Raw genomic sequence first — 14472 nt, forward strand, 5'->3', positions numbered from 1 at the left:
TTTTAAACTCAAAACCCCCTTGGCTATGCTGGGACAAGTGATGGTTTAGAATTAAAATCTTACCTAAAATAAATAGAATCAAAGCAAAAATTCAGTCACTAATTTGAAATCCCCCCAGGGGGGATCTCGTATCGGGGGGGGGGGGGGAAGTTGAACCCCAAACCCTCACCCCTCTGGCTACGCCCATGTCTAGATTTAATATCATAATTCTAGACCTCAACTGCCCTACCATTCATCCAGCAAGTATAGCGTCTGTTGGCAGATAAGCGAGACTACAGCATATAAGCGACAAGAGAAATGTTGACCCATATAGACTCACAAAGATCAGGGTTACCGAGACCGACATTCTTCCATGCCAGAAATAAGCTAGACTAGGCCTACTTGCTGACTAAGTAAAAATGAAAAGCCAATAAATGTTTCTTTTTTATATAAATTAGATGTAGGTCTATTGAAGTTATATTCAAAAGTTCATTAACTAAATTGTTAGATTTAGTCTAGAATAGTCTAGAATCTAGATAGTTCTAACAATAATGAATAATAATTCTAACAATAATGAATTAAAATATATATTTGGATTTAGGAATTTGAGGGAAACCCGACCTTGACCCAGCTTAATAAAAAACCAGACGACGGGTTTCCATCGCGCCTGCGCAGATGCTAAGTACACGTCAATACATTACACACTACATACAGAACGGAAACAAACCCATTATTTCACAGATCTATAAAATTTGGAATCAACTGTAGACTAGACTGTGTATAATACATCCTATGCCTTTGTTAAAGAACAGACTTACAGAGCAACACACTACTTTTCATGTTTCGTCATTTTTCGGATACATTATTTTAAATGGCATAAGATGAGAATATTTTTATATTTAGTTTTATTCTGCCTACTGATATCTTTCAAAAGGTAAAACAAGTTTTAGTTTTAAACTGAAATCTCAGATCTGTGATTCACTGATTCGTCACAATTCGTGTGATAATCTTACTCTTATTACTCTTATGACTTATCTACTTCTCTAGTCATTCTAGACTAGACCTAGACTAGATCTAGTACTAGACTAACTTGATGATCTAGACCTCTAAATAGAGACTAAGTCACTAAGAGTAAGAAAGTGACAGAGTCTATTCTATAATATTCTATATAGAGTCTATATATTAATAATATATAGATATAGATCTAGATTTAAATTTAAGATTATAATAGAATAAAATAGATGTCTATGTGGATCTATAGTATACGACTATACTACTAGTACTACCCACTACTACTAGACTAGATTTAGATTCTAGAATCGATTTTATAATTATATTGAATATTAAGAGTTACATTCATTATCTAGATCTATCTATTCTAGATCTAGAAAAAATTAAAATATTCTACAATTCTTGTAATGTAGAAAATATCTAGGCCTCTAGGCTAAATAATAATAGGAATAATAGTAATAGCATGAATGAATGTTAATCTATCCATCTAAATAATTTCCCTTGAATCTATATCTAGATATAACACCAAATATAAAATAGACTTAGCTCTGAACTAAAATCTCTCTTATCTCAACATCATGCTTCTGGGTCTTTTAATTTTCTGGGTTATTATCCATGTAACAACACTTGTGCCAGATGTGACAACATTTTGGTGGTATGATGTGTTGTTATGCCGGGGATTTTACTTGAATTCAGTAGTTAACAAAATGACGATCTAGACTCACAAATTAACGATTCTTTGATAAAACAAAACTCTGGAACTTTAATAAATACAACGTAAGTACAGTTTATGTACAAATTACAAATCAATGAATATGGAACATATTACAAAGGCTTTTCAAACAGAGCTCCTAGAAACGTGACTAGCTACAAGAACATTATTTTATCGACTCACTTTACCTTCTTACTACCGCCAATTCTCTGGCGCTAACTCTTTTCAAAAATGTCTTTGTTTTAAATTCAAATCAACCAATAGATTTCAAACATACTAATTACGTCCCTTGGGTAAATCCTGACTTGAATGTCAAGTGTCTAAATTTGAGGATTAAATCCCGAGACTCATGTCGAGGGCTTATATTACTTTCAAAAAGTGAAATGTACAAACAATTCTATAATGTAATCTGTGACATATTACCCCCCTCTCCATTTAGCATTTGTATGGTAATAGAAATGCTCATATGTATACATAAAATACCATACATGAAACTATAGAAAAATGGTTGAGGTAACATATGACAAAATAAAGTCAACTTGGAGATAACAACAATAATAAAAAATGTAAATGCAGTGAATAAAATTATTGATGACTTTGAATACCTGTCTCACTATTCAAGTGGTTATGAAAATGAGACAATGCTTGTCATGAACAATATCAAAAGTTGTACAAAGCATAATACTTGAATAAATGAAATCTTGAATTGAATAAGTTATGAAGCTTCATGATGAAATTAAAATATGACAATATAACTCATTTGGTTAGTACTAATGTGAAAATGTGTACATGGAAAAATATATTGCGTATAAAAAATTGACATAGAAAAAATAATTGTGATAGTACATGACAATCTTCTGAGAAAATAGTACTCAATGTGATCAATCTGAATAATAATACTCAATGTGATATAAATCTCAACATGTGTGAAGCAATGAAAAATTCCAATTGTCTGTCATGTATCTGTACCATTATAATAGGATATATGCAATAATATTATACCTGAAATAAAATGCTCATGATTTAAAAATTAAAATGTCTGATGCATGTCATATGCAAAGATGCTGAAACATAATAAACAAAGTATCTTGAATGAGTGACTTTCCTCAGTGGGTTGCTTGGTGCTGAAATAAATGTAACATCTGATATAGAATACCTGTGGAAAAAATGAGTAGACAAATTAATTGATTAAGTACAACTGAATACTGTTCTTCCTTGACGAGTATGAATGATAATGGATCAAGTGACACTACATATGCTATAGTACATATGTAAAGTAGAAATGTTAAGTTCGGAACCCTTCTGAATTGCCGTCATGGATGTGTGTACGCGTTTTCTAAACTTGAAGAAAAGGTCTTTCAGTTTATGAAACTGTTGTCTCCATGTCAAATTGATCTCACAGATAATTTCTGATTGAACCGCGTTTGAGTTTGGTGAAAATAAGAACTGTCCGAAACCAAAACTCAATTTTCTGGTTGATGAACTTTGACGTTGTAGAACAATGGTAGCAGGATGCTTTGCATTAGAATGTTCAATAGAGCAATGACTGAACATGTCTGAGTTCAATCGGTCAATACAGCTATGTTGAAGAAGTTCATTTGTTCCTTTCTGAAGAAAAGTTGTCCTTTGAGTGGACGGAGGATGAAACTTGGTGTTGTCAATGTTGTTGCTTTCTGAGTTTCTTTCAAATTGCAGGACTGAAAATGTCTCAGAAACACTGGTAAGGAAATCTGCATGGTCTGGAAACACTTTAGTGTCTTTCACTGTTTGTTGTGTTATGTCATCCAGAGTGATGACCTTTGGAATGTCAATTTGATTTGATGCTGCTATGTCATCCAGAGTGATGACCTTGGGAATGTCAATGTTATTTGATGTTGGTGATGAAACATCTATCTCAGGAATAGTTGCTAAGCTTGTAAAATGTTCAACTTCTGCTTTGATGTCTTCATTATCTATTTCATGGTAATGTTCAAACATATGAACATGAAATACTCTGGTAAACTTGTTGACATTGATTTCATAAAGCAGGTTGGAAATCTTTCTGGTGATGGTAAATGGACCTTGCCATTTGTAGAATAGCTTGTTACTCCAATCTGGTAACAGTAAATTGATTTGATCTCCTTGAGCAAAATATCTTGATTTCATGTGTTCATGTAATATTCTTTGACTTTCAATGTTCATGGTTGTAATGGCTTCTTGAGTTGACTCACATTCTTTCAAATGAGGAATACTTGTATGAGTGTTAGAGTCAAGTTGCATAGTTTTTCTTTTGTCTGGTATAGCCAAAGTTGATTGAATATAAGTATCTGCTTCTGGTTCTGGTTCATGAGACTTGTCTTGATGGACTTCAGTTTGACCAGTTAGAGTTCTTGTATCATTACTAGAGACTCTGGGCATGTCGTCTTGTTCTTCAAAGCTCAACAATGGACATTCGGGAATTGGAGGTGGACTTATGACCGGTAGGGATGGGCTTGATGTAACTGGGAGTGTCCATGTTGAATGTTCTTGATTATTGCTGGCTACTGGACTAGTAACTGGTTCTGTTGCATTCTGCATAACTTGAGTAACTGAGGTAGCCATGTGATTATTTTGGCTAACTTGTTCAGGTGCCAAATGTTCTTGTTGTCTGGACATGGATCTTGTCATTACTGCCAAACATTTTTGCCCTTGCTCTATGGAATTTGTACATTCAGCAAGTTCTTGAGGAGTGCATTCTTTAACTCCTTCTATGTTTCCAATGATTAGGTCCACTGGTAGATTGGGTGTTACTAATGCCTTTGTTTGACCACTGAAGAATGGTGTAGTAACATAAATGATGGCTTCAGGTAACTTGCTGACAGTTCCGTTGAATGCAGTGACTTGGACGTGGTTGCCTGTGAAACGGTTTGCGTGTACGAAGCGTTCATGTACTAATGTGGACGTGCTTCCGGTGTCACGAAGAACTTCCACCTTCTTGTCCCCTACAAAGCCTGGATAAAATTTGAGACCATTGGACTTTGCAATGACTGTCATAGTTGAGTGCTCATTGTAATAGCTTCTGTTATATGAGCTTTTGTTTGGCATATATTGTGGTCTGGAGTCCTGTGAATGACTTCTGTAGCGAGGTTTGTTATCTGGTTTATTATTTCCAGGTTCTTTGTTGAGATTGTATTGCTCTCTATTGCTGTATCTTTGAGTTGGTGATGTGGGTCTATCAAAATTTTGATTTTTGGAGACTGCCTGTTTTTTCCAACATTCATGAGTTTGGTGACCCTTTTTATGGCAATACGAACATTCTGTGGTTCTGCTGCGGCATTGAGACGTGAAATGCCCTAGTTTATGACATTTGTTGCATTTGATTTTGTCATCTGACTTATATCTTGCATTTTTGTCTTGAGCAAAGCAGACAAAATTTTCTTCAACAGATGGTTTGACTGACTTGTTTGGATAGGCTGCTCTATATTGTCTGATGATCTTGGTTAATGACTGGATATCAGTAGGATTTCTCTCTATAATGTAGGATTGAATATCTTCTGAGTGAGCATGGGTAATGTTGTCGATAATAATATGTTGACGAAGAGCTTGGTAACTTTCTTCTATCTTTGCCATGGATACCCATCTATCAAACCACATTGACATATTAGCTACAAAAATTTGAGGATCATCATTTTGCTGTGGCCTTTCATTATAGAATTTCTTTCTATAGTTGGCTGAGGTTGCTCCGTATTGGCGCAGTAGAGCTTCCTTGATATCAGAGTAAGTGCTGCGTTCATTGATAGAAAGTTGTGAGCAAATGTTGACAGCTTTGCCAGTCAAGAGGGTGAGGAGTGAACTCGACCAATGTGCTTCAGGTAGACCGGATGTTGTAGCTATTTCTTCAAATCTTATGAGATACGAGTCCATATTGTCAATGTTTTCGTTGAAAGCCGATATTTTGTTCATTAATCTGTATTTGTCAAACATACTTGAGTGACCTTGAATTGGAATGCTTTCTTTATTTTCTTTATTTTGTCTTTCGAATTCCATTTTTTCTTTTTCATGTTGCCTTTGTTTTTCGGCGTCTTGCAATTTTTTTTCTTCTAATTGCATGCGTTTTTCAGATTCCTGCCTTTGTTTTTCAGCTTCTTGCCTTTGTTTTTCAGCTTCTTGCTCTTGATATTCTTTTTCTTCTTGTTTCTCTGCCCACTGCCACTGGTCTGACTTTGGGATATGCTTTTCTTTGGCTAATTCTATTAATTCGAAGAGTCGTTGTGTTCTAGCACTGGAAGCCATATTTAATTTTTTTTGTTAGTTTCTTGTATTGGAGCAAAATGTTCAATATCTGGATTTTGGCTTTATCTCAGATATAATAATAATATAATGACAAAGTTCTTGAAGCCTCAATTTGCTAATAAATTCTTGACAGTAGACTTGTAGTTACTGGAGTCGTATGATTGAATATATAGATCTATTGAGCCGATGTACTTTTTACTGGTTTAACAGTTGGTTAAATCTGGTCTTCTGTTTACTTTGTGCTGCACAAATGATTATTTACTGGTCTTCTTTATAATGCCAGTTATTTGATTTACTGGTCTTTTTTATAATGCCAGTTATTTGCTTTACTGGTCTTTTATATTGCCAGTTATTTGCTTTACTGGTCTTTTATATTGCCAGTTATTATGTATATTGGTCTTACTCCTTTTGCCAATTTCATATAATAATAGATTTCGTGAGTTAGACGTAACTCTAACGAAAATCTTTATAAAAAATTATCGATAACCAACTGACCTGTTAAACACAGAAATTCTGTCCTCCGTTAAATTAGAATGAAGTTCCTTTGAAGAGTTTAGAAATTGGTCCTAGATCTTGAATAAATTTCGTTAAAAGTTGTCCATGAACTTTTTATTAGTCGGAGAGTGCCAAATGTAACAACACTTGTGCCAGATGTGACAACATTTTGGTGGTATGATGTGTTGTTATGCCGGGGATTTTACTTGAATTCAGTAGTTAACAAAATGACGATCTAGACTCACAAATTAACGATTCTTTGATAAAACAAAACTCTGGAACTTTAATAAATACAACGTAAGTACAGTTTATGTACAAATTACAAATCAATGAATATGGAACATATTACAAAGGCTTTTCAAACAGAGCTCCTAGAAACGTGACTAGCTACAAGAACATTATTTTATCGACTCACTTTACCTTCTTACTACCGCCAATTCTCTGGCGCTAACTCTTTTCAAAAATGTCTTTGTTTTAAATTCAAATCAACCAATAGATTTCAAACATACTAATTACGTCCCTTGGGTAAATCCTGACTTGAATGTCAAGTGTCTAAATTTGAGGATTAAATCCCGAGACTCATGTCGAGGGCTTATATTACTTTCAAAAAGTGAAATGTACAAACAATTCTATAATGTAATCTGTGACAATCCATAAAACTCCATTTAATCCTAGACTCTATTTTTGCTACTGATATAGTGACATAGTCATTTCTGTAAGTGTATGGATAATTTAAAAAAATACACAAGATCAAGTGTGTTAAAAAATTTTGTATTTCCGATTTTCAGTCACAACAATGTTGTTACCTTAGAAGACTAATGTTCTTCTATCATAAGTTACTCATAGACTCACTAAAACACTAGATTCATATATATATATTTTAGCTGGATGTTTGGAGTTATTTTGTATGACCATTGAAGGGATGATTCATGACAATTCATGTTTTTATTTTCTCAGAATATTAGCTGCAGATTCTGTGCAGGTAACAAGTGACAAGAATGAGCAGGACACAGCAAGTATCACACTGGATAACTTACAAGACAATAGTATCTTATCAGATGCAGGAGGAGATAATAACCTTATAAAGGATGATAGTATAATACAACAAGGTGCAAAAGAGGTACATTTTTTAGAAGTAAAAAAAAAAAAAAGCCCACTGCTTTTGTTTTAGGTTATATCTTTCTGATGTTCCTTTAGAAATGAGGATGATTACATCCTAGCTCAAACCTCTTCATAGAGACAACAGTCCAGAGCTCATAGAGAGAATAAGTCTGTAGTGGCTTGTAATGGTTTTAAAAATGACTTAGTGCTGAAGTTCAGAGCTCTTTAAACCCGGTTTTCATTCATATCTGTTCTTGAAAATGCTCATTATTTTTTTTTAAATATTTATTTATTGGATGGTTTACATCCATTCATCCATCCCAGTGGCGCTACAGAGGGCTCTGGCCTACTTCAACACATCCTTCCATTCAGATCTCTCCTGGGCCTTTCGTCTCAATGCCCTAACCCCAAGCTGTTGCAGATCTGCTTTCCACATCATCAATCCATCGCATTCAGGGTCTGCCTTTGGGTCGCCTGCATTTTGGTTTTAGCCTGTATACGATTTTCGCTCCTCTGTTATCTGACATTCTTTCAAGGTGACCTGCCCAGTGTAGTCTGTTTTTTTTTATTTCTGTCACTATTGGTGGATCTTCATACAATTTAAATAAATCATGGTTAATGCGTGTCCTCCACCCTGTTTCATCCTGCATAGCACCATAGATGGTTTACATACCTGAATATAATTTATCAAAGACTTTAAAGTTAGTGACAAATACAACCATTTTTTTAAGTTACTTTATATAAGTGCTATAATACCTATTGTGGACCAGTGGGGATAGGGATTTGAATGTAAGTCTTCCAAGCTGCCTTTAGGCGTTCAGTAAACACTACTCTACTTGAGTTGGGTCTCAGACTCAACCCACCCTTGAGGCAAGGTAGCTAAGGCGTCTAAGTCTCCAGATACACATTAACTGTATATTGATTCTACGACCAGTTTGCGTGTTATAGCTTTTCTTTGAGGGTTGAAAGTTTTACCATTAAATGTTTTTATTTTCTAAACTATTTCTAAATTTCTTTGTGACTGATTAGTGTACTTTCCATGGGAAGTTACATAATGTCATAAAAAAGCAATATACCATCAACTTTAGAATAGCTTTTAATATCGCATGACATGATGGAACTTGACATTTCAAGCTCAGAGGAGCTCACATGCTTAACTATGTTCAGAACCTAAGTTTTCCATGCCAGCTCTGTTTTATTCATGTCATTTTCTTCAGCTATTTGATACTGCGTTATCATAGCCAACAGTGCTTTATAAATTAAATCAATAGTCTCTCTGACTCAATAAATCATCAACTTGGTGTAAAAAAAAAAATTAAAAAAAAAAAAAGAAGAATTGGTTTCAAGACATCCTGGAATTTTCAGGGAATGAATCAATGGGCATTGCCTCCTGGTTAAGCTAGAATTATCATTTATAATTAACTAAAAATCTAATATATATACAAAATAATTGACTTAGTTTATTATGCTCATACATATATAGGTGCAGTAAGGAAGAAGCTAATTTTAAACAAATCTATAATTTAATTTCTTTTTTTTTTTACTAAAGAAATGTATGCACAAAATAATATTCAGAATTGGAAATAAAAAAGCTCAGGAAATTATTAACTCAAATTTTAATCTCCTTCTTGAATAGAAAGCTTTCTTTGGGTTTTAGTGCTTAAACAGATGGATAATGGTACATGTATTTGAATAAATAAAAAAAAAGTAAAATATAAATAGGATTGTTATAAAACCTAAGCTTATCTAAGGGAAGAACCCCACATTTACAGCTATATATCTCAATGTTGTAGAAGATATTTCCCTTTAATGTATATCAAACAAAGTAATTAATTACCAATAATTTATTGATAAATTGTTTAATTTTGTAATTTATTCATGTTTTGATAGGCACAATAAATAATTGTGTAAAGATTCAACATGATATCCGATTGGGTGTGGGAGAAATAAGGTGTACAGTTATCCAAGGGGACAAAACCCCACATATTCAGCCTTGTCTCTGAATACTGAACGAATAATTTCCCTTGTTGGTATCAAACAAAATAATTAATTGCCAGTAACAAATTAAAAAAAAAAAAGGTGATTTTTGATTTTTCAAGTGTAATAAATAATTGTGTAAAGTTTCAGCTTGATCCGAGAATGTGTGTCTTACAAATAACATGTTCAAAATGTTTACCAGACAGACAGGGTGAGTTGATATAAGCTTTGTAATATTGCTATACTAATAAATATTTCTTTTTAGGATGTCAAAATACCTAAAACTCTGGATAGTATGGTGATCAGTAGCACAGCTGATCTATCAGTAAAGGCAGAAGATGACAGATTGTCTCCATCTCAGAACCCTGGAAATGTTTTAAAAGAAGATGTTCTACCAACACCAAATGTAAGTTCATTTTCTTTGTAAAAACACATTGGCTAATCAGTCACACTGGTCTAAGGATAATCCATCACATTCACTTTGACAGTTATCTAGAACTGAAGGAGAATTAGATTTAGATCTAGATCTGTGTTTACAAAAAGAAAGTGCTTAAAGCGTAAGGAAACGTAATTGTGTAATTTAGACATTTATATGTCAGCTTTTAAAAACATTTTAGGTCTAAATTGCAAATAAAAATATTTTCTTAGGTAAATTTAACTGTCATTTTGATTGTGAAAACGGCTTAGTTATTCTAGGCTGAAGCTAGTTAATAACGTTAAATTTTTGGATTTAGTGATCTATTGCAAGTGGGAGATATAGTGATGATCAGTGAGTCATAAGAGCCTATATTTAGAGAGAGCCAAACAGAAGGCCCCTCACCACATTTGACCTGTCAGTTCACGCTGTGTTGATTCTAAAAGAAAGTCACCAAGCATGACTTAGGGAGTGATGGATATGAAGTAACAGAAAAGAAAAGATCTTTGAATGGCAATTAAAGACTGTTGTTCATTTCATCCTCATTTTGAAACTATCAGCCTCCTTTCCAATTGTACCCACACCCTTAAATCTCTAATGCCTGTATGACATGTCTCCATTCTTTGAGTGTGTTTGTGTACTTGAAGCTTGGTGATCTTGTACCACTCTATACCTAAATTCTTCACAGGGGTTTCTTTAATGTGCAAAGATTGTGCCTGGTGTGCAATGATATTGCCTCTCCACTATGAAAATGGGTGCTTAATACATCAAACTTCCTATTTTCAAAAATTAAATTTGATGTCCCAATGTCCAAAGTAAAATAAGTAAAGTTGCCCTGTCAGACCTTGTGGTTTATAGGGCAGATGATGTAAAGGTTATCTGGTTATGTGGCTTATGGTTAACGAGGGTGTTATGTGGCTAGCACAACGAACAACCACCTTTACTTTTCCCCTACTAATGTCAGGTACCTATTAGAGCTGGGTGGACTCAGGAATTGAACCCTGCACCCCGGTTCGAAAGCCAAGCGCTTTACCTCTCAGTTACCTGGTCTCCAATGTCCAAAGTATCCTGGAGATATTTGTTTTGGTGGAACAATTTTAATCCTAAAGTAGAACTGCATGTGAACACTGAATTTTCTAAACTCTATTCAGTGATGACAGAAATTTCGTATACCATGAGAATGGTCATTTAATTCAAATTTGACTATTGTTTTAATTATTTGGTGCGAATTGTAGTCGTGGAATTTTATAATTTCTCCTGGAAAACTCCTGGAATTTCATATTGACTTTGGTGCAGAAACCCTGAAATCATGAAAAGATTGAACACACATTATATATCAAGCAGTAATAGTAATACACATTATAATCTAGATTCAATAAAAGTTCACAAAAGTAGTCTTAATATGAAGCTTCAGGCTTGTGAACTGACAATTTGTGGACACTGAAAAAAGCTCATCTCTCTATAAAGTTTTAAATTATTTTTGTACCGAAAATAACGTAAAAACTTTTCATTTCTAATTAACTCATTTAATTGTTTCCTATTCAGTACTGAATTTCGAATCCTCTAGAAGCCAATGTGTATGTTAACTTCCTGTTTACACTTTTCTTGAGACCTTGACGCATGTACGATGTATGTGCCGCTCTTCTATTTCTATTTTATTGTCCTCTTGAGATGTGATTTGATAATATTGTAGTGTCATTTCATAATGTCAGTGCGCTATGACAAGACAATGCCTATATGATATGATGCCACTATTCTATAATGTCTGTGCTATGGTGCCGTTTGGATTTCATAATGGTAAGCTATCCATGATGTTGACAACCTGTGCTAATAAATAAACAACAACAACCCTTGACCTACGTGAAGCCATTTTAAAAAAGTGTTAGAACCCACGCTAATTATTCTCAGGCCATAGATCTATTCAGTGGCGTAGCTAGGGTAGGGGGAGTTGGAGTCCAAATTCGAAAGTTCACCCGGACCCCGCTTGTTCTGCCCCCAAATGAATGTCCTAATTAAATATTTTGCCACTGCCATGTAATCTTGCTATTCACGTGGAGTCCAAAATACTAGACCGCATTGATCCAGATGATGTTATAGATGCATTGGCTGCAAAGAAAGCACAGCGTGAGGCGATATGAATAGATATTTGTCACTTGTGCACTATCTCGCCAATAAACAACTGTATTATTCAATGAAAGAGTTTTTAATGATTTTTTTTTTAAATTTTACTTGTATACTATACCAATTGAAATTTAGATGCATATTTATTAAGTACATTATCTCATGCCATGATGTCGAATGTCAAAATGCAGGGGGGCCCTTACAAATGTCAAGCCCCCCCCCCCCCCTGGGCCACCAAATTTACGCCACTGGATCTATTTTCATTGAGCTTAGTATGACGTCCTCAGTCATAAGAAACATTGTTTTAAAAAAAAAATTTGCCTGGTGACAGATGGCGGCCATTAGACCCCGCAGCGACCCAACTGTGGGCTGCATGAGAACATATATAGACTCACGTAAATAGAGATTAGGCTAACACTGTGACAATGGATTGTTTATATGTGAAAGACTGTGCCAAGTAATGGATCAGATCTATGACAATGGGGTGCCTCTCCTGTCCAATTGTAGAGAAGTTCCTTGTATGTTTGTCCTTTCATGTTGGTATCAGTGATCTCCCATTCACCGTGAGGCTTGTGAATAATTGAATGAATGCAGCAAAACTGTCTTTTACACGCCGCATAAAGTGTCGGGTCTCAGTATACAAAAGAAGCAAAGGATTTTACCGTTTATTATGACTATACAGCGTTGGTAGCTTACACGGTAAAAGAAAAGGAGGGGGGGGGGATTCATTGGTGACCAAGACCCTAGTGACATGATTTTTTTTTTTTTTACTTTTGCTGAATGGTGACTTAAACGCTATGTAGTGCTGGCCCCGCATAGCTCTCGTGAATTGTTCCATATAGATACGAGTGAATTTCGTTTCACCGATAGGTCTGCTATGGGGCGGGGGGGGGGGGTGAAATTAATTATTGATAATGTAAAACTTGGGTGGGGGGGTGATCTTGATGACTGTACAATGGGATTCATTAAATCAAGGCATTTTGTTTTTAGCTTGACAGTCATAGCACTGTAGCCAGCTGTAACCCGCATAAGTGCTGTGTGTTGTATACATAATAGGAATATTTTAGTTTTAGTTCAGTATCTGTTCGGGCCAGCAATTCCTGGCTGTTTGTTGAACACTACATGACACTGTTGACATGAACCTCAAAACTGAAAAAGTAGAAATGTCTCGAGGGAAACCAGGCTTTCATAGGTATTGATTAGATAGCGTTACTTAGTCCAACAAAACTCCCCCATTACATTCTATGTATATACGTGTGATATGTTTCACACCCACCCCCTTTATTTTCCCTCTTCACTACTTTATTCCTGTATTGTCAAAAGTACTGCTCCTCCCTTGTAGATAGTAAAGAGCATATTCCTTATTCCTGTATTGTCAAAAGTACTGCTCCTCCCTTGTAGATAGTAAAGAGCATATTCCTTATTCCTGTATTGTCAAAAGTACTGCTCCTCCCTTGTAGATAGTAAAGAGCATATTCCTTATTTCTGTATTGTCAAAAGTACTGCTCCTCCCTTGTAGATAGTAAAGAGCATATTCCTTATTCCTGTATTGTCAAAAGTACTGCTGCTCCCTTGTAGATAGTAAAGAGCATATTCCTTATCCCTGTATTGTCAAAAGTACTGCTCCTCCCTTGTAGATAGTAAAGAGCATATTCCTTATTTCTGTATTGTCAAAAGTACTGCTGCTCCCTTGTAGATAGTAAAGAGCATATTCCCTATCCCTGTATTGTCAAAAGTACTGCTCCTCCCTTGTAGATAGTAAAGAGCATATTCCTTATTTCTGTATTGTCAAAAGTACTGCTGCTCCCTTGTAGATAGTAAAAAGCATATTCCCTATCCCTGTATTGTCAAAAGTACTGCTCCTCCCTTGTAGATGGTAAAGAGCATATTCCTTATTTATATATTGTCAAAAGTACTTCTCCTCCCTTGTAGATAGTAAAAAGCATATTCCCTATCCCTGTATTGTCAAAAGTACTGCTCCTCCCTTGTAGATAGTAAAGAGCATATTCCTTATTTATATATTGTCAAAAGTACTGCTCCTCCCTTGTAGATAGTAAAAAGCATATTCCCTATCCCTGTATTGTCAAAAGTACTGCTCCTCCCTTGTAGATAGTAAAAAGCATATTCCTTATTTATATATTGCAAGTACTGCTCCTCCCTTGTAGATAGTAAAGAGCATATTCCCTATCCCTGTATTGTCAAAAGTACTGCTCCTCCCTTGTAGATAGTAAAGAGCATATTCCTTATTTATATATTGTCAAAAGTACTGCTGCTCCCTTGTAGATAGTAAAGAGCATATTCCTTATTTATATATTGTCAAAAGTACTGCTCCTCCCTTGTAGATAGTAAAGAGCATATTCCTTATTTATATATTGTCAAAAGTACTGCTGCTCCCTTGTAGATAGTAAAG

General features: G+C 34.9%; 1 protein-coding gene across 1 annotated transcript in view; it reads left to right on the top strand.

Annotated features, from left to right (window-relative positions):
- The first annotated feature begins 681 nt into the window (after positions 1–681).
- Positions 682–14472, top strand: part of LOC106062801 (SUN domain-containing ossification factor-like) — a 60362-nt gene continuing 46571 nt past the window's right edge. Inside the window, exons 1-3 of the mRNA XM_056040290.1 lie at positions 682–913; positions 7406–7568; positions 9792–9932. Coding sequence (XP_055896265.1) covers positions 861–913; positions 7406–7568; positions 9792–9932 — 357 coding nt within the window. The 5' untranslated portion in view covers positions 682–860. The remainder of the gene's footprint in view (positions 914–7405; positions 7569–9791; positions 9933–14472) is intronic.

This window comes from Biomphalaria glabrata, chromosome 9 (assembly GCF_947242115.1).
Source record: "Biomphalaria glabrata chromosome 9, xgBioGlab47.1, whole genome shotgun sequence".
Taxonomy (NCBI): domain Eukaryota; kingdom Metazoa; phylum Mollusca; class Gastropoda; family Planorbidae; genus Biomphalaria; species Biomphalaria glabrata.